At 41.9% G+C, this 19,385-nt stretch overlaps 1 protein-coding gene across 1 annotated transcript in view; it reads left to right on the forward strand.

The window, feature by feature from the left end:
- The first annotated feature begins 3,312 nt into the window (after positions 1-3,312).
- KCNK10 (potassium channel, two pore domain subfamily K, member 10) overlaps positions 3,313-19,385 on the forward strand; it is a 71,410-nt gene continuing 55,337 nt past the window's right edge. The window contains exons 1-2 of the mRNA XM_014946994.1: positions 3,313-3,481; positions 4,389-4,446. Of these exons, the coding sequence (XP_014802480.1) occupies positions 4,395-4,446 (52 nt within the window). The 5' untranslated portion in view covers positions 3,313-3,481; positions 4,389-4,394. The remainder of the gene's footprint in view (positions 3,482-4,388; positions 4,447-19,385) is intronic.

Raw genomic sequence — 19,385 nt, forward strand, 5'->3', positions numbered from 1 at the left:
AAGGCTTTTAATATTCTCTTAGACAGAAAGCTTTCTAGAGAATAAAGAAGTTATAAAAGGATTCTGCACTGGATGCTGTCCAAACTCATACTACTGAAGGATGGGTCAATAGTATATAAAGAGCAGGACGCACTTCACTTGGGTTATTCTCTGGCTCTTTTGGTCTGAGTGTAAATAACAGCAATCCTGTGGCAATAAGCTCAATGAAGAATGATCTTCACAATCACAAATACCAGATTTCAAACAACCATATAGTTAAGCATAAACTGAATAGTTATATACACAAGTGAGCATATTGCAAAGTGATGCCAAAAAGACTGTCTAGACTTCTGTCTAACCATGTTTTTTCAGTGCATCCAAGAAATGGAATATACAAGTTACAGAGGATTTCTATCTACTATTGATGCGTTTTCCTCTTCCTGCTCACTGGATTTAAGTAGGTATAAGATCTATTTATTCATCTATTCTGTTACGACTTTCTTTGAGTTAAATCAGAACAGCTTCTGAATCACTCATGCCATATTATTAATGAACAGTAAAAGGGCACTTAGCTTTGTATTTTTCTTTCAGTGAGATTGCTTGTAATAGAAAGCCTCTTGTCTATTGTGTTGTGACTGTGACAGGCCCAGTGCTGTAAGGCGCTGATTCTCAGCTAACGACAACTCTGAGGGCATTAAGTCTGAACAATAAGCCCTAAATGAAAAGGCAGGTCAGTCTGATAAACTACCAGTAGCACTACTAGTTGAGTCCTGAAAATTCTTATGCACTTACTAAAGGAGATTGATCATGCTATATATAGTTTTTTGTCTTGGTGGTCTTTCACTTAAATATTAAAAATTGCTGAATCCACTCAGCTTATAAAAGTTGACAGAGTAACAGCTTGAAACACTATAGCTTCAAGGCACTGGTTGTCCCTATCATGAGAATTCGACATCACTGAGGGGTGAAAGGCCTTTTATTTGCATAAGATAATAGTTACGTTTCTATGCAACAGCTGTGCTGTCAGTGAAAGATGCGCTCATTGTGCCAAATCCATCTCTGGAGTAACCCCATTGATTTTAAATGAGTTACTTTGGGAATAAATTGGCCCACTAGATAAAACTGCAGGTCTGAGGCATCGAAATAATTGAGAAAGATTTCCATGATCATAACATGGTAAAAAACTGCAAAACAGTTACATGACGTCCTGCATTTATGTACCTGACAGATCACAATTGCTTTGCCGCAAGGTTTAGGAATCCTATAGCTTGAGCAAATGTTTGTGTAGAGCTTACAGAAACTTTTTGGCAATCCAGGAACATTAAGAGGATGCAAGAAATGGGAATATGGTATTGTGTCATTATTATCTAATTAGCATTACTGTAAGTGAAACAAATATGAGATATCTTTCTAAGGTCAGTTTAATAATAAAGGATTCATATGCGCGCTTGAAAATTCCTCCTCTTTAGACAATAAGAGTCAGGATTTGTTTCTGGTCATGAACTACCTGGGGATTGCACCTATAGACCGTAGACTTCCTGCGTATGGTAGCAGGAATGGAATGCTGTTGGCCTGTCAGCAGCCTGTTTGAGTTTGGTGATCTTACCCGAGTTCTCAGTGGACAGTTGCCTTTGGCACATTCCCCACCTCATTAGTTAACTGCTGATAGTTATGGCACAAAGGCAAAATAGTGCTTGGGTTGGGGTGACTGAGCTCCAAGTCACAATTGAGTAGTATATGCCTATATGTTAGTTTTCCCCAGTAATGTACAAGGAAGATGCCAGTAAACTGGAAACTGTTTTGAATGCTGAGGAAAAGTTACATACGTGCATATATAGATGATATATTTGTGTGTGTAAATATATAAGTAGTTCTTTATTGTCACATATTTGATAAGTGATCTTTCTGGGGGTTCAGAAACCTTCTTTGAAACCTTTTTGGTTATTAGAATAATGAAAAGATTCCCCAGTCATGATTGAGGTGATCGCACAGCACAATTAGCAAAGCCTACTCTCACTTTTGTTTCCATTCAGTTTGCAGAAGTAACGTCAAGAGGAATCCCGGAGCCTGTTCCGAATGCATCGTGCTCCGCTTGCCAAGGAAATACCTTGTGCTCCTGATGTCATCATTGCAATCATCTCAAATTCAAGTCTGCCCCAGCAGGCTCATTATCATTCTCACCATGTCCTCCCTTAGAGCAGCCTCTCCCGCCTCCTCCTGTACAGCACAAAACAAGAGCCACGGGGGGTGCTTGGATTAGGGAAAGGAGAGACACCCAGCACCTCCCCCCAGGAAAACTTGCTGCACTTATATCCAGTTCCTTCAAACTACGTGCTGCATTACAGGACCTGGCACACCGATGCCAAGGGAAGGTGTGGGTTCACAAGTACTGATTTCCCCTTCCTGCTTCGTGTGGAACAAAGACTGGGGACAAGCATGGATGTGTGTATTTAGCTTCCAAAGATATGAAAAGAGTGTGCCAGCCTCCACAGTGAGAGTTTCCTGAGGAGAGCCACACATTTCAGACTGCTTTATTTGGGTTGTTTCTTTTTTTTCACCAGGGCAAATTTCTCCCTTTCGTCTTACAAGAATAACTAACATCTGAGCAACAGATAGGAAGGCAAGACAGAGAGAGAGTGGCTGAACAAAAAGCGGGGAACAAATTGTCTCAAGCACCAAGTTTAGATCACAAACATGTTTCCTAAAAATTTGGAAGGTCCTGGCCATGGACCTCAGGACTGATTCTGTCTCTAAGCCATGGCCCACGTGGATTTGTGGATCTCTTCCCCAAACCATCCTTAGCCAACCATCCCCTTCACACAAGGAGCTGATTTCCACCGTGGAAGAGAGGAGGCAGGACAGGGTTAACCCTCCAACAGTCTTCTTTCAGGCCCCCAGAGGGGCTGGGGTTTTGTTTTCCTGGCTAAGGGAGGGGAGCTGGGGCATGTATTGTAACTGGAACTGGAGACCTTTCTGGTGTTACCAGCCTGGTTTGGGTTTGAGGGAAAGCCTGGAGCAGGAGGGAGAGAAGAGAGAACGCAGACTTGGAAAGCAGCGAATGTCTGACAATTGCACAAGGTAGAGCCAAGTGTCCTCCATTTCCCCGAAGCCCCCTGAGAGCTTAGGGGGGCTCCGAGAAGCCTTCAGCCTCCCTCCCACCCCTCCTGCCCCCTCCCCGCAGCCTGGACGCATCTTTCAGCTCTGCCGTGCCAGCCTTTTCCTTGACTCCGGGTGTCCATCCCTGTCCACAGAAAGGACAGAAGGGGGAGCGGGAGTCCCCTGCCTTTCGGGGTGCCTGGTCCTGGTCCCCTGGAGCCTGCGGGGGGGGCTCGGACGATCCCCTGCCCTTCCCCTCCCCCTGCGCCGCAGAGGCTGTGGATGCTGCCGTACTCCTGCCATGTGCTGCCGCCGCCTCTCCTGCTGCTCGTAGCTCAGTCGAGCGTGTCTCCGGCTGCAAACTCCGCCAAACAAGCCTGCATCCTCCTCCAGGGAAGGATACCCAGTAAGTACCAGTAAGCCGGAGCCTGCCCCCTCCCTAGGGCACCCCGCCACCGCCGCCTCTTTACAAAGGGACTCGCAGCCTCTTGCCCCGCTCCCTCTCCCCACCCCCTTTTTAAGCCAGTGCAGAGAGGGGCTCCGTGAATTCCCTCCAAAGCTATAGGGTGGCTCCCTCCTCCTCCTCCTCCTCCTCCTTCTTCTTCTCCTCTTCCAGCTCCGGCTCTCCTGGGCGAGCCAGGCTGCTGCTGCATCCAGCCGGGGTGGTCCCCAGCCTCGCCCCAGCCATGCCGCTGCGGCTCGCCCCCCACGGCTGACTTTTGTTACCCCACTAATGCCCGGGGCGAACTGAGGTGGGCTCGTTTTTGGGGGGTGGCTGAGGCTAGAGAGTGTGTGCGGGCGTGTGGGAGGTGTCCCCGGGGGCGCAGGGGGGGCTGGCTGACTCCCCCATCCTTGCCAGCCCGGGTGCCCCCTCGGGTGGGCGCAGCGGAGGGGCCGGGCTGCAGCGGGGACCCCGCCACCCTGACATCTGCAGGTGGAGCGGGCGAGCCGGCTGCGGGAGCCTCCCCGGGAGCCAGCAGCATCCTGGCCCCGCTGCCCATCTCATCCCGCTCCGTTCCCGCAGCCCCCGCAGACCCTCCCCGCTCCTCAGTCCATCCCTTCTCCCCCTCTCTCTGCTTGGGGTGCTCGCACCCCTCCTCACCTCGCCGGTACAAACCCCTCCGCTCCACTCCCTTCCCCGCCCCTCCCCACCTTCTTTGATTTATTTGTGTATTTCTTTCCTTGGCAACCACCAGTTCCCCTCAGTCAAACGGCGCAGGCTCCCTATAATTTGAAATTAATTTGTTTGACTGCAGCATTGAGACAGGAAGGTTGGGAATTTATTTAATTCTTTTTCCTCCCTGTGCAAAAAGGAAGCGATGAAATTTCCAATCGAGACTCCAAGAAAACAGGTGAACTGGGATCCTCAAGGTTGGTGATTCTCTATTACTATCATTACTATAATAATAACAATTATTATTATTCCTTGTGTCTAGTGACTCGTAGGAGACTATTTGACTCCAAATGGGAGGAGACATTGGATGCTTGTCTGCTGCCCATGTGCACTGCTCAGTCTTTCTTGCTCAATCCTAGCAGTGTGTTAGAAAATGTGAGGCTGGGCGGGTGCGTGGGTAAAACCTCTTCTAGGTGTAAGTTTTATAGTTCTATATTTGATAGCTGTCTTCCCTCCCCTCCCTTTTTCTTGAGTATTTTCACGGCAAACTTGCCTGGGATGGCAGTGGTCTCTGGCTCACAGCATTGTTTGTTTTATCTGTGGCTCCTTTGTTGTTTCTAGTGATCATTGTTTCTGCTAAATGGGTGGTAGAGGAGTGGACACAGATGTGGCTGCTCAGGGCTCCTCGATGGCAAATGTTTGTTGGCAAGCAACTGGAGCAAAATGCTGCTGCGATATAACCCGTAATGTGGATGGTATAAAAAGACACATTAAATAATGGAGCCCAAAGGGACCTTTAGTCCTTACTCTGTCCTGTTAACGATTGATCAGCCCAAGTGGGTAGTTTGATTAACTCTATAGTTAGGTTTGGAGACTGTCTGGGGGAGTGTGTTTGTGTGATGGTGGAAGGAGATTTACGCCAGTGCAGTGGTTTTTCAATAAAACGATCCAAGTGGTGTTTTAAAATGAACCATCATGAAAAGCTCTCCTTTCCTGCCATGGGGAGGAGGCTCACATGCAACCTACAGAAGAAGTGACTGAAAAAAACCCTTCTGGTAATTTGTCTACCGGTGTGTCATATTTCTGTGCATCGGTACAGGAACAGAGCAACTTGAAGCCATATGCTCAGGTTTGCAGCAGAACTGCTGGCAGCTAGTCGCTATACAGCAGTGCTTGCAGGAAGTGTGAAGTGATAGCACGGGCTTTGATTATTCAGCTTTATTCCGCAGGTTTGGTTTTAGTGGTCAATTTGTCTGTCATCCTCCGTGCCCTCACATCTACAAAATGAAACGTTAGAAACAGTTTCTCCTGGTGTAGAAGGAAAACAGCAGAACAGACATCTTTCTGCTGAGCAGATCTGATGTACTGTTTAAACAGTATACACAATTAAGCTTTAGTTTAAGCCTTACTACATCTTTAATTAGGTAAGGGCTGAATCAAGGCATCAGCCTCCGCCCTCAGCTTCACAAGGAACATATGGATAGTAGTGCTAACAGAGACGGCGTTATTTTAATAACACCATATTCCTTATCCCAGGGTCAAAATTCTGTGTGGTGAAAACTTACTCTTCCCAGGTGCTTTTCTGAATGTGTGCTTGCTGTTTCTCATTTTTAATTCATTGTATGTTGCAAAATGCCTTTTAATGCAAAAAGCCCTTTCCTCCCTTCCGTGACAAGGCACACAGGAGGCTGTACTGATGGCATTCTGTATGCAGCTCCTTTGCTTGGCAATCAGCTTTAGAGCATATGGATCCTACAGGTGGTTGGTCACAATTTACTAATGTGTCCAAAACTGTAGAGTACTGTAACAGGTAAAAGATCTCCAGCCCAGCAGGTTTCCTCTCCACCAGGCTGAATCCCTGCTGAGCACTGCAGAATCCTACCTGTTATTTCACCTCAGCACATTGACTTCGTTAGCCAGGCAGCAAGGATGCTAATGTATAGCCAGGAAGGAAGCAAAAAATGTTAATTTCTAATTCTCCAAGGCACTCAGGAAATTGATAAAATTTGTTGGACTGGAAAAAGGCAAATTGGTAAGAAAAGGTTGTGTCAGGCCCAGCCCTTTAACCAATTGTTCTCACATAGTCCCACTGAAGTATGTGTGATGTGGGGGGACGACAAAGTAGATCAGAGTTCCATTCTTTCTGAGATAAAAATATATTTATGTAGATATAAATGTTAGTAAAGATCTACACACAAGTAGTTAGCGCCCTAAAATGAATTTGATTTACAGTCACAGATGTAGGCTGTTCTCTGCATGTACACGTGAAGAATGATGTTACGTTTTGCATCCTGTGTGATATCCTTGGAGTTAAGAATTGAAGTAGCTTTTCTCAGATACAAAGATCAACCTGTAGAAAGCTGGTGGCGCAGGGATACAAGGAGTCCTAAGTATCAAAAGCTGAGCTCTTGTCCAGTTAATGTTCACACACAAATACCAGGCTCTTTTCAGTACGTACTGTATGATCCTGCCCTGTTCTGGTTGTCAGACAGAGAACGTGCAGTTTCCACAGTTTTGTCTAGTAGGAATTGTGCTAACTTGTGCTCACAGTACTTGAAATACATCAACTGATGTTCCTGGCAAGCAAGCTAGCAGGCCAACGATGTAAGTGAGAGCTATGGTATCTCAAAGATTGTTTAGAGCTGATTATTGCAGGCAATATTTTCCTGAAATGATATACATTTCGAAAGGCCAGGGCCCCTGTTGTGGAGATACGACTTCCTTGGGACTGATGCTGCTGCTGGTTTGAACCCAGGTTGGAATGATAGTTACTGAAATGAATTAATGCTCAAACTCCGTAATGCTGACTGAACTATAAATATTTACATAGATAAATAGATTATAGAGTCTGCTGGTAGCTTTCATCTGGCATAAAACTGGTATTCTCAGTTCACATCAGTGAAGATCAATATACCATGGAAAGACTTTGGGGAGAGAATTGTTTTAAAAGAATAGAATTGACATGAGGGATGGTGTCTGACAGACAGCTAATGGGAGGCTGATTTCTCAGCCATTTAACTGGAACAAACAGGGTGTGGAGACTGACCTGTGCTTTTATCCTGTTGTGTACTATCTTCACTTGTCTTGGGTATAGATTATATCTCTGTGTTCCATGTAAATGCTGAGTGGGTTTTCTATATAAATCAAATATTTCTTAAACCTGGAAGTATATAGGGTCCAGATTCCTCCAGTGAAGTCCCCTACTATCCCAGGCAATCAAACTGTATAATCCCATTAACAAACAGATCAAACTCCATCCCAAAAGTCATTGGGATTTATCCCTAACCATCCAATGTAAAATATGTCCTAGAATTTCATATATATTGATCAAAAAACCATACTATTCATATACATTGAGTGAGTGGGGTAAGAAATGAGTAAAAGACCCAAGCTAGCACCTCAAGAATGTTTTAGGGAGAGTTGAACAGACACAGGATCTCACACAACCTGGCCTTACACTTTAGAAAAGAAGCCTTCCATTTTTGTTTCTGGTGGAATCAGCCTGGATATACACAATCATAAAACATTTGATCTGCCTATCATGGATTTTTCCTTCTCCCATTTGGTGCAATTCAGGTAAAGCAGTAATAACTGAACTTAGTGAAAGATGAGGTTTTCAGTTTCGTACCTTGTGCAACTTCCCATCTATACTTTTCAGAATATAGGATTGGGTTTATAGCAGCATATGAAGACATTAATTCTTGTAATTGTTGTTCTCATCTCTCCTCTTTCCTGCATTCCTCCTGCTGTTTGTTATACCCACCTTTGTCTGTGCTTAAATTGGCTTATAATCTCTTTGTCCCCCATTATCCCCACCTGTTGTCTGTGCTTAAATTGGCTTATAATCTCTTTGTATATATAATTTTTATACAGTACCTAAACTACAGTGGGTCCCTCATCTGACTGAGACATCTGGATGTTTACAGCAATATCATTTTTTTCACCTAAAAATTATCTGCTTAAAATTGCTGTTTCTTTGTAGAAAAGAAGGGTAAATAAGACTGTGTCAAATATGCTCAGAAACTGTACTGAAGCATGACTGTGTTACAGGATGATGGTGAGATATCTTTTCCAAAGAAAAGATGTCTATCTTGGTGATGCTCTTAGTAGGCAGAAAATGGAGTTCAGTCTTGTTCCATCCTTTGTTTCTGCAGTTTTTTGCTGTCATTGCAGTGATAAGGATTGTCAAAACGTTTTTAATTTCCAGGTAGATGTTTATTTCTACATTGACCTTTTGGAACTCTGAAGTTTTGATACAAGTTCCCGTGTCCTTTCAGAAAGACATTGTTTGTGTAGGATGGCTTTCTGCAGTTTGGAACCCTAAAATCATGGATGTATTATCATCCTTACATTTAGCGTAGGAGTCAGTGGTCTGTGGGGAATTCAAGCTGTGGTTGACAGTCTGGAGTTCCTCATCAGATTTTGCCAGTGACTTACTGTTTAACCTTCAGTAAACCACTTACCCTTTCTTTTCCTCCCTTTTTCCTTGGCTGTAAAATAGGAGTATTAATACTTCCCTAATGCACAAGGGTGTTGTGAAATATAATTAACTTGTTTAGAGCAATCTAGGATCTGCTACTGAAAGAAGAGCATATGTATTGCAATCAAATGCTAAAACAATTAGGAGGGAGCAATACAGCCTGTCATCATGCACAGATCACATCAATTAAGAAATAAGGTTATCTCTGCACTTTACAACTAGAGGAAACTAGTATTACTTGCGCTTCTTTACAGACACTGAAGACTCAATTGAGTTTCCCATTAGAGGTATCTAGAGACGTTTGATATTCCCCAGCTGCCACTCCAGAGGGGCTCAGGTCTTCCAGAGGTCCTGCCATGGGATTTCTCACATCACCCAAGACACCTCAAGCACCACTGGACACGTGTATGTGGGGCAACTGAGCTGACTCTCAAATGCCTCCATGCAGGTTTCAGGATTGGATCATCCTTTGGTGACTGCTTGAAAAATCTTCAACATCAGCTACTTAGTATAAATTAAACTTACACGGCCTGTACAGTGTCACAAACTGCTTCAGTTCCTGCTTTTTCTGTCCTTTCATTCAACAACACCAATGAAAGGCAAACTTGATTATAAAGACATAGAGGAGTAGGATGAAGGTGTTCATTTCTGTCCTCTGTTTGCAAGAAGATATATGAGAAGAAGTAGAGTGTAACTATGAGCTAAACAGTATCTTTCTGTGCTCAGAAGTCAGTAACTCAGTATGAGACGACTGCTATGGAAAGCTATAACATGAAAAATCATCTCTGATCCCAGCAATTGACCCACAATCAGCCGGGTACAGACCATGTGCTACTTGTATCGCAAAATCACATTGGCTACTGACCCGTCTGATAGACCAGGACTCTGCTGTGCTTAATAAGCATGGGCTGCAGAACAACTGTGAGGAGTTTATTTTTAAGAGAGATTTGAAGGACAATAGAAATTGGATATACAGGAGGACGCTCCTGGCAGTGCATGGTGTAGGTGCAATAGTGCCAAATACAGTAAGGTGGAAAATTTGAAGAGTTTGGAAAACAAATAAAAGAGAATGAAGAAATCAGAACTTTACTAAGGGCTATGTGGATCCTGCAGGGGAGGCAGATGAGTGCTTTGGATCCTAGTGTGGTAAGAGATAGGAAGATAAGATTGAATTAGCAGGAGAGGAAGAGAGCAAGCTATTAATTTCATCATTGTTGTCTTTAAGGTGCCCTGGAAATGGAAAAACTAAAGATTCAGAAAAGTAAAATTAGTAATAATAAAGTGTTAGAGTGAAAGACTGGACAGCAGGTTCCTTAGTAATAGCAAGGAAAGTTTGAACTCTAGTCGAGGCAAGAGAGGAGGAGGGTAGGGTATCATTAAGATGACATCTGTACTGTGAGGAAAAGGCAATGAAAAGAATCAAAGGCAATATGAAGCTTTAAGACAGGGAGAGTAGGAGAGTTGTCAGCAGTGGGAGAGGCTAAGACAGAATTATTATTTCAGTAAAGATTACCAATGCTGGTTTTTACCAGACACATACAAGCATAATCCATTAATAGGCTTTTGGGATGAAAAGTCCCCTGGGCAACTCTTGAAAACTGATGCTACCTGGAGTGATGGAGGTTCCTTTTGGTAGAAAGATATATGGTATCAGTTCTAATTGGGTAGATTTTGGTTCAGCTTTTGGTGTTTATGTGGATTTATGTAGCTAGTGTGTGGGCTATATCAGCTTGAGACAGATGAGTGCATGTATGTAGTGATACATTTTAATTGTTACTATCTTGATTTATTCCAGAGCTAGAAATTTTACCACTCACTTCAGTGTGAGCAACATGAGGTTACTCATGTTAAAAGTATCAAAACTCTGTTGTCCCTGTAGGCTTTACTGAGTTAAAAGTAAAGCAGTGCCTGGGATCATTGAGAGAACAGGGGCCCTGGATGTTGTAAACTGGGTAAGCACTGGGAGTGAAATGGAGAGGGAACAATGAGGAGGTCAGGATATGAAAGGGAAAACAAACACACTGCTATTCAACAGGTAAAGTATTACAGAATTCAGTGTGATATAAGTGCCTAACCTTTATTTTGTTATAATCTCAGTGTAATAGCAAAAGCCAAAGCAGAGAGTATAAATGCTGAACAGTTGTCTGTTTTTTATGGAATTTTTACGTAAAATAAGTGACATATGGGAAAAGGCTAAATACTACCTTTTTAATATGAATGCTTTTTTTCCCTTTGTTTTCTGTAAGAAATTGAACATCCTGGGACCTGGCCTTTGTCAGACAGAGGCTGCTCATGTTCTAGTTCCTGAGATGTCACTTACACTTCTATTGTTTGTCTATAAAGCATGTATATGAAAAACATTTTAACTATAATGGGAAATGTACTCTAAGATGAGCCTGCTGACTTATCTAAATAATGTGTCATGCAGTTCTCACTGGTTACCTCAATTAGATAAAACAAGTGAGAACAGCACAAGCCATATACCTTTGTACTTCAGGGTGGTGGTACCAATTATTTTTAGTCCATGGACCATTATTATTTTTTCAACATACATTCTGGGATGCTTTACACAGTTACAATCAAGTATTAACTCAGATTATTTAAGCAAAATGATATTTCAAAAGTGAACTATGAATCTCTTACCATCTCTTAATGAATCACAGACTTTAGGAGATATTTCCTTGGTCTGAGGATGCTGAGACCAAGAATTCAGATCTCAATTTTTCTTTAACTGCTAATACAATTCTTATGCTATTACAAATCTTATTATTGGCAAAGTGTCCCAAATGCATGTATTATTTTGTGTTCAGATGTCCCAAAATACAAGCATAGGAGATCACTGGTAAGATTTTGAGGTCGGTGTGGGTATATCTCGGTGTTGGGAATGAAAACCAGTAAGGTGATAGAATCTGTTATCAAAACCTGAATAGAGGGAAGGAAAAGGTGGAAGAGAATACACAAGCCTGGCTTCATTTTAAATTTCTGTTTTTAGAATGGAAGGGGAACATCCTGCTGAAAGCTGGAGTTGTGACAAGGGTGACAAGTTGTGATATGTAAAATATATCAAAGGGATTGAAACGTGTTGCACTTAGGATATGGAGTCCTGAATAGAGGTAGTGACCAGCTGCAAAATTTGGGTATGCGTTCAATTTTTTTTAGAAGTACAGATGTAGTTAGGTCTAACATTCTGTTTGTGTTTGCTATTTGAAGTTTTAGAGGACAGTTGAAAAGAAATAAAGACCTAACAAGGAGAGGCAAAGGAAAGCTTCTTCAGGTAATGCAGATTACAAAAAAATGGACCCAAAATGTGCCAGAGTCAGATCTGCTGCTGGAAGTTCCAAAAATGCAGAATGAAAAGAGTGCACCTGTGTTACCACACACACGCTGAAAATATTCTGAAAAAAATAATGGGTGAACATAAGGACAAATTTGGCTGCGTCCAACTAGAATTCACTGCTTTCAAGCACATAACGTTCTTTCTACCTTTTAGAAGTAAGCACATAACCCAGGGAATACGTAAAAAAAAAAAAAAAAAAAAAAAAAAAAATTTTTTTTTTTTTTGTTTTCTCTTTTTTTTTTTTTTCCAAGCAGTCTCATCTCAGGCATTGCCTTTTCTAAGATGCTGACTGTAGGCTGGGCTGTCGTGCTAAAAAAAAAAAAAAAAAAAAAAAGTATCTTGTTTTCTATTGGTTGCTCAGTGATGTATCAGGGTCCTCCTCTGGGAGCAAAATTCAAGCACACATAAATAATCTTAAAGACATATTACAAAATGTCTGCATCTCATGAAGTATCTTTAGTAGATGATGGTCTGTTTATTTGGCCAGTCCTTCATTGGAGAAACACGCTCATGTTTCTTATGTTTGTTCCTCAATTCTGCCCCCAAAAGACACATTCAATAGATGTTTAAATTGACTCAGTTCTCTGTCTTTCTGATGACCCGTAGATTATGCATGACTGTGTGACTGTTGTTTGCTGAAAACAATAGACTGTTTAACTAGTAGGGGATAACAAAAGTTAACACAGACAAAACATCTTCTTACAAAGCAATGCAAGTTATTTTGGTGTCACTATCCTACAGGATCATCACAGTGCTTTAAGGATCAGGCTTTGAGTACCTAGATTTGTTAGAGCCATATGTTCATATCTCAGCAGGACTGACTCATTTTTTCTTCCCTAGGAAGAAAAAACAACATGTTTCTGACTTTACTGGATGAGGATTTTGGATTTTGGCACCTTAAACTTGTGCCACTGAGATTCGTAAGATTTGGTGATATGCTGTTAAAGGATGCTTGGATTATTTCTCTCTTACTCAATATTGTAATATAATAGTACTGGCATGATTTGAAAGCAGCAAATACATACTGACAGCTTATCCAGGGCTTTTATCCTCTCAAATTTCAGCTTTCCATTTTAAAGAAACAAAAGGCGGTCACTAGATACCATGTGTGAAAAACCTCAATGATGAAGGAATTAGAAAAGAAATGGAACTGCAGAAATGAAGGAAGCAGCTCACACATCTCAAAGACATTCCTTGAGGTTAATGCCTATCCATCACTGATTACTTAAATGTTAAGACTGCTAAGTTTGGATTGCGCAAGAAAGGGTCGTGCAGAGAGGCCTTGGGTAGCAGTAGCCATGACAGCTACAGAAACACCACCAGAGCCGTGATGGTACAGCCACCACACTAATTTATCTTCATGAGAAGCAGAGTTCATTACCGGGTTGCAATGATATACTGACATGTAACTTTGTGACCTGAATTTCTTATTGCTAGCAGACATTATTTGTTGGTTCAGTTCTCTAAAAATAGGCCTCTGCTGCCATTTAAGGGACTGTAAGGCAGCAGAGACATTTGCATAGGCCTGGTACTTCTTAACAGACCTAGGGGAGACCTCTGCCCTTCTGGAGCAACAGCTTAAGGCCAATTAGGATATCCCAGGACCTCTAACTGGGTAGTATATAATATGGATGGGCAACTGAATTATGCCATTTGAGTGTGATTTAGCTGGAGAATAAAACACCTAAATATAGGTAGGTATCTGAAATGCAGAGTTATTCTAAGTTTCTAAGGACCTCCTACGGTTAAGGGAGATGTAGTAAACTATGGTTCAGGGACCCTGGAGAACTTTCAGTAGATGTCTGATTTAGGGTCAGCAGAATCACTCTTCAGGCTGCCCTGACCAATTGGAAACACATCTGTTTGACTTTGCTGGGATGTACTCCAAGTTACAGCAAAGGAATGAAATGAGACAAGGGTTATTCCTGCTCATATTTTGAACTTCAGCTCAAATCCTCACTAGGAGGATTTAGGGCAGGTATACACCACTTTTTCCTGGTGGATTAATTCTTAATTTGTGCATGCTTTGGGCTTACAAGAATATCATAGTTTGTGCAGCTTTGCTGAAAGCTATAAAATACTACTTTGAGCTTGGCATGATTAGCAGTGATTTCATTTGTTTTGAGGAGCTCTGAGCACAGGAGGATGAGTTCATGTCCACACTGTGGAGGCATACTTTTGCTTAGGTGAACCTTAATTGTGGGCAAAACTGATTAGAGGGCCACAGCTGTCACTTTCTTAAGTTTGATTTGTGAACGCATGTAGCTACACATCAGTGATGCAGTATGGCAACACTGTGAAGCCCTGCAAGATGTTAGAAGCCATACCATATCAGCAGATGCCATCCTTGTGTAACTATAAAATTTTATCATAGTTGAAATTACAACTGTATTTTTACAGTATTATCTGAATAGAACCTGAGCATGAGATAAGTCTTGTGTAGTTCTGTTGTTGTACCAGGCTCCTTATCATCTAAGATACCCTAAACTATATACTGTATAGCCAAGTCCACACCAGCTTTGTGCAGCCAGAATCAACCTGGCGTTGACCAGGAGCTCCGTGTGCCCAACCATTCTCCCAGTGACACTGTTCATCTGTTCTGTTTATTATATTCTGCTGTGAGCAGCGTAATGGATCTTAAGTCTCTTTAACTGCTTCCTTCTGCTTACCTGAGCTCTTTTTGATTCACAGTCACTTTCTAATAATTGTCTTACATGCAGACGGGACAGGTAATCCATTCTGACTGTGGCAACTTTACTGGTGCAACTTACACACCAAAAATGTAAAAGAAAAATGTGTATGTCAGAAAGAATTTAGAATAAGAGAAAATAAAAATGGTTAAGCTGAACAAGTGTGTTTCAAACAGCAGCTTTCTCTTCCTCGTTAAAGATCTTTTCTGCACATTGCAATTTTGTAATAACTGTCCTGTACTATAGGTATTCTTCATCCTTTTCCAGAGTAGGTTTTAAAAGTATTGAAAAGCCTTTGTTCACTTTAACTAAGACTGGATCCTCAGGATATGCAGGATATAGTATAGCTCCAGTGAGCTAAAAATTAGCCAATTGATGTGTTTTTTAGAAGATTTCTGACCATTACCACACTATGAAAGATCCACTTTTAATGCTGTTGCCCAGAAAAATTGAGAAATTATCACTTAATTAAAATGGTGGATCATTAATGAAATTTGCTTGAATTTGAAATATTGTTCTGTAGATTCCAGTCATTAACTGGATTGGGGAAGAAACCACTAGTCTGATGCAGAAATTCTGCTTGATTTTGCAGAGGAGCATCATTACAAGCTCTTTAGGTATGGTCAGTAATGTGAAGATGCATCCATAAGGATGCCCCAAGAAATCTTTGAAGGCAAACAATCAGTACTTATTCTGGGGCTAGAGGTTATATCGCATGTGTTTTTCTGGCCTTACTTATATGTGAAAGATCTGTTCCTTGGCTACTAACCTTAGAGAGTCCTGCAGGAGACGTTGTACTGCCCCAACTGAGTGATGTATTGGTGTCTCACAGTTCCAGTCTATGCTGCAGTCAGTGGTGTTGCTGAAGTCCTCTTCGCAAGACTGAGGTGATCAAGGGATTCCTTCACTCCACTGGTTGGCTGTACCCCCGGCAGACAGCCAGCATCAATCACATTTCAAATGGAGATTAGACAGCTTCCTGCTAGGAAGGGCAGCATGAATCTTTGCCTTGTTGTTTGTCTCCTCCACTTGCTTTTTTTACCACTAGGTTTCTGTCAATAAGAATGTTTTTCCCTTTGTACGCAGGCCTTCTTATGCTAAGTTCTGAGACTTAGGTTTCCTTCACTGGTTGGTCTGGCCATGAGACCATTGGCTAAATTTCTTCTGTGAATCCTTGAGATAGGATATTTGCAAGATCCCAGTCCAGTTTCTCTAGCAGAGGGACACCAGCTAAAACCCTGTCCCTACATCATCATATGGGCACTTTGAAGCAGAACACCTTGAATTTCTGTGGTGGGAAATCCACCTTTCCTAAATGTTACTGGAATCCTGGGATGCTTCCTGGTGAGGAAAAGTAATCCACTCTGTTCATCCAATGGCATGTCATGGTGAAATGGAAATTTTTTTATTAGTGTTTAAAAAGAAGATTATGGATAAGCATCACTGCTTCAACCTGTCTGTTATTCATCGAAGGGTGAAGTCTTCAGAGAACCAGAGAGCAGCTATTTATTCCTTGATGCTTGTACTTGACATTTGTGATATATTGGAAAGAAAGCAGTCTTCCTATGTATTACCTAATAAGGAAAACCAATATCATACCAAAGAATGGTTTGTTGAATGGAATGTTCATCTTTACTGACAGGAACTCTTTTTCACAGTCATCTCTATACCCCAAGATCCTGAGCCAAAACCACTTGCTTCTTATTCGGGTCTTGCCAGAGCAGAGACCTGCATGAACTAGAACTCACAATTTTAGCAAGAGCAAGAAATACCGATCTAATGCTAGGGAAATGTTTGGGATTTTTTTTTCAGTGATCTGTTGGTTTTAGTCTTATTTCAGAAAGGGAAAGGTGAGAATTTTTCTTGGGTTTCTCTGTATTCGGTTTCTCTATAAATAGCATCATAAACCTGATGGTAGCACTGCTGCCAGTGAGCATGTTGGAACAAACACAGTCACCAGGCTTGAAGCAGGAGGGCTCCTTATTTGGGACTGGCCCCTGCCAATCACTTCTAATCTCCCCTCAACTCTTCCTGCTCCTCACTGTAACGCTCTTCTACTCGATTTTACGTTTTCCAATACCTGAAGTTCATTGATGAGTCCCGTCACATGTGAGCGTCTGCTTTTGGCTTCTTGCTCTGGGCTCAAGTGTCAGAGGCAACGGGGAGGGTAGTTGAGCCCTGAGAAGAGAAATTAAGCAGTGAGTTACGGGTGTGCTGCCTCCCACGCTGCCAGCACGGCTGGAGACAAGTGAGGGACAAGAGCAGATGGATGGATTTGGAGGAGGGCAGGGTGGAAGAGAGGTCAGGAGAGAGAGAAAGCAAAAGAAGGGAAACAAAATTCGAACTGCCCTCCAGCAGTGTGCAATCTCACTCCAGCACAGGATAAATCTCCCTCAAGTATTCCTCAGGACTTGGCAGCTCTGTAAGTAGTGCTACAAATGGTGTCAGTAGCAGTGCATCTTCATGTTAATGCCAATAAGTGTTCGCTGGGAAGCCCCTGAGGACTTGCTGTCCCGAAGCCAAACCCGAAAGGAAAAAAAGAAGATGCTTTCAGCTGTTCCTGGAGTTCACGTCCTGCCTTAGCACATCCATTCTTTTGCCCAGTGAGCTGTCATATATGCCTTAGCAAAGTGCAGTGCCTGGGAGAGGGAGGAGGGAGGGGAAAGTATCCCAGCATCCCATGACTGTGACTTTTGCGGAGATTTTTTTAATGTCAGTGCATAAATTCTGGCTGATACCTGCGCAAGCCAGCCTTGGGCTTCCCATTGTTTCACTGCCACTTGTGTAGCCTCAGCAGGCAGGAGCTCTAAGGCTGTGTTTGCATGGGAGTAACTTTTGGGCAGTCCATTTTAGGTTCGTGGGCAGGCTCTGACTGTGTTTCTGACAGCAGAGAGGCTGGGTCAGAATCTGGAAGTTCTTGTGAATAATAAGCAAGAAGAGCTTACACAGGGGTATTGTATTTTTCCTTTGTAACCAACAAAAGAAAGGAGTCTGATTTATGGCTGCCTATTAATCTTGTAACACAGACCAGTCTTTTGTCATGTACAGCAGAAAAGAGCATGTCCCCTAAAAGAACGTAAAGATTTGCTAATACAGTGATGACAGATCATTGTACCTCCTTGATGCACGTATGACAAAGACCTTGTTCTAATCAAGTTTTGAAATTACTCTTGAATTTAATTAATTTGCTAACATCTCTGTGGCTGTGTTTACATGAGACAAACTGTGAACATGTACAATATTGGTTTTCCTCAGTGTCACAGGGGTTTGTCTATTACTTGTGAAACGCTTTGAGATATTTAGATAATCATGAAAGATGATTACAGGCTTGGCACAACTGATGCAGAGAGGAATGTTGAGATGTGTTTGACTGTCTTACACAGAAGGGGCGGGGAAAGGATTTCAAGAGCATTTTCCTGGTGTGAGTTGGGACTAGAATATCAAGATGAATGATTCTGAGTTTATTTTTTATATATATATATACACACTCTTAACATTTCACCACTTTATTTACAGATCCTGGATGACGAATACAAAGGCTACAACATTAGGTTGTTTTCCTTTGTTACCCTTCACTGATAGCTTTTCTTCTTGGGTCCATAGGGCACATTGAAAACACTGACCTAAATGATTTCTGGCAGATGATTTTATGCCCTGTTCTTAGATACTTCCAATGAAGGAGATTTCAATATTGCAATGGTTGTTCCCGTGTGTAGCTATCCTTGTAGCTAGACTTTTTCCTAATATATCATCCCCTTCTTCCTTTGTACAGATTAATCGGTAATTTCTTCCACTATTCTTAAGGGATCTAGGGAAGAATTCATCACTGTTTTCAGTTAGTCAGTGTCTTTTTTTCATCTGTGAGACTTCAGTTAACATTTTTACACTTAGTCCAAACAGCATTTTCATTGATATTAAGGTAACACTTTGGAAAGTTGCAATGAAAATTGAAGTGGGACGTTGAAAAGATGATTGCGGTGATAATCATTTTGTGTCGAGGACAAATGACATTTGAATATGTGGTGGAGTTTGATTTATTGTGGTTCAAACCAAGATGAGAGATGTCAAAACTGATTGAAGGAAGAGACTGGTATTTCCCATATTCTTTAAATACAGATCCAGTGTTTCCCTACTGTAGTTTGCCAACTCATTCTCATTCTGTACTCTTAAACAAGCACGTTTCACCACCATTCAGTATTTTGGTGCCAAGTGAAGCAGAGAAAGATGGTGAACAGAGCAGCCTTTTCTGTGCCATCCAGAGTTTGCTTCCCTTTTCTATTAGCCTGAAGAAAGAAAAACAGATCTTCATCTTCACTGGATGCTAACTATATGCAGTCATATGAAAGGCTGTGCAGAAGGCAGAAATGGACATAAATTTAAAGTAATAAAGTGCAGATGTCCAAAATAGGAATAGCTTTTTAGGGATAGGTCTTGGGACACACAAGTCTGGGAGCAGGAGAGTGGATTTCTACTCCAGCCTTGTCATTTGTTGTGTGATGATGTTAGGGCCCCTGTTCCGAAGAGTTTGTTCTCTATGAAATAAATAATTACAATATGTAACTATTAATAAGGACATGTGCAAAAACTGATTTAGGATTTGTTGGCATAGTGAGATTTTCTGGTTTTTATATGGTTAAGGGCACTGAGATTTTAGTCCTGCAGAGCTTTTATTTTCTTAAGCAGCCGTTG

Source organism: Calidris pugnax, unplaced genomic scaffold (genome assembly GCF_001431845.1).
Source record: "Calidris pugnax isolate Ruff unplaced genomic scaffold, ASM143184v1 scaffold127, whole genome shotgun sequence".
NCBI classification, from domain to species: Eukaryota; Metazoa; Chordata; class Aves; order Charadriiformes; family Scolopacidae; genus Calidris; species Calidris pugnax.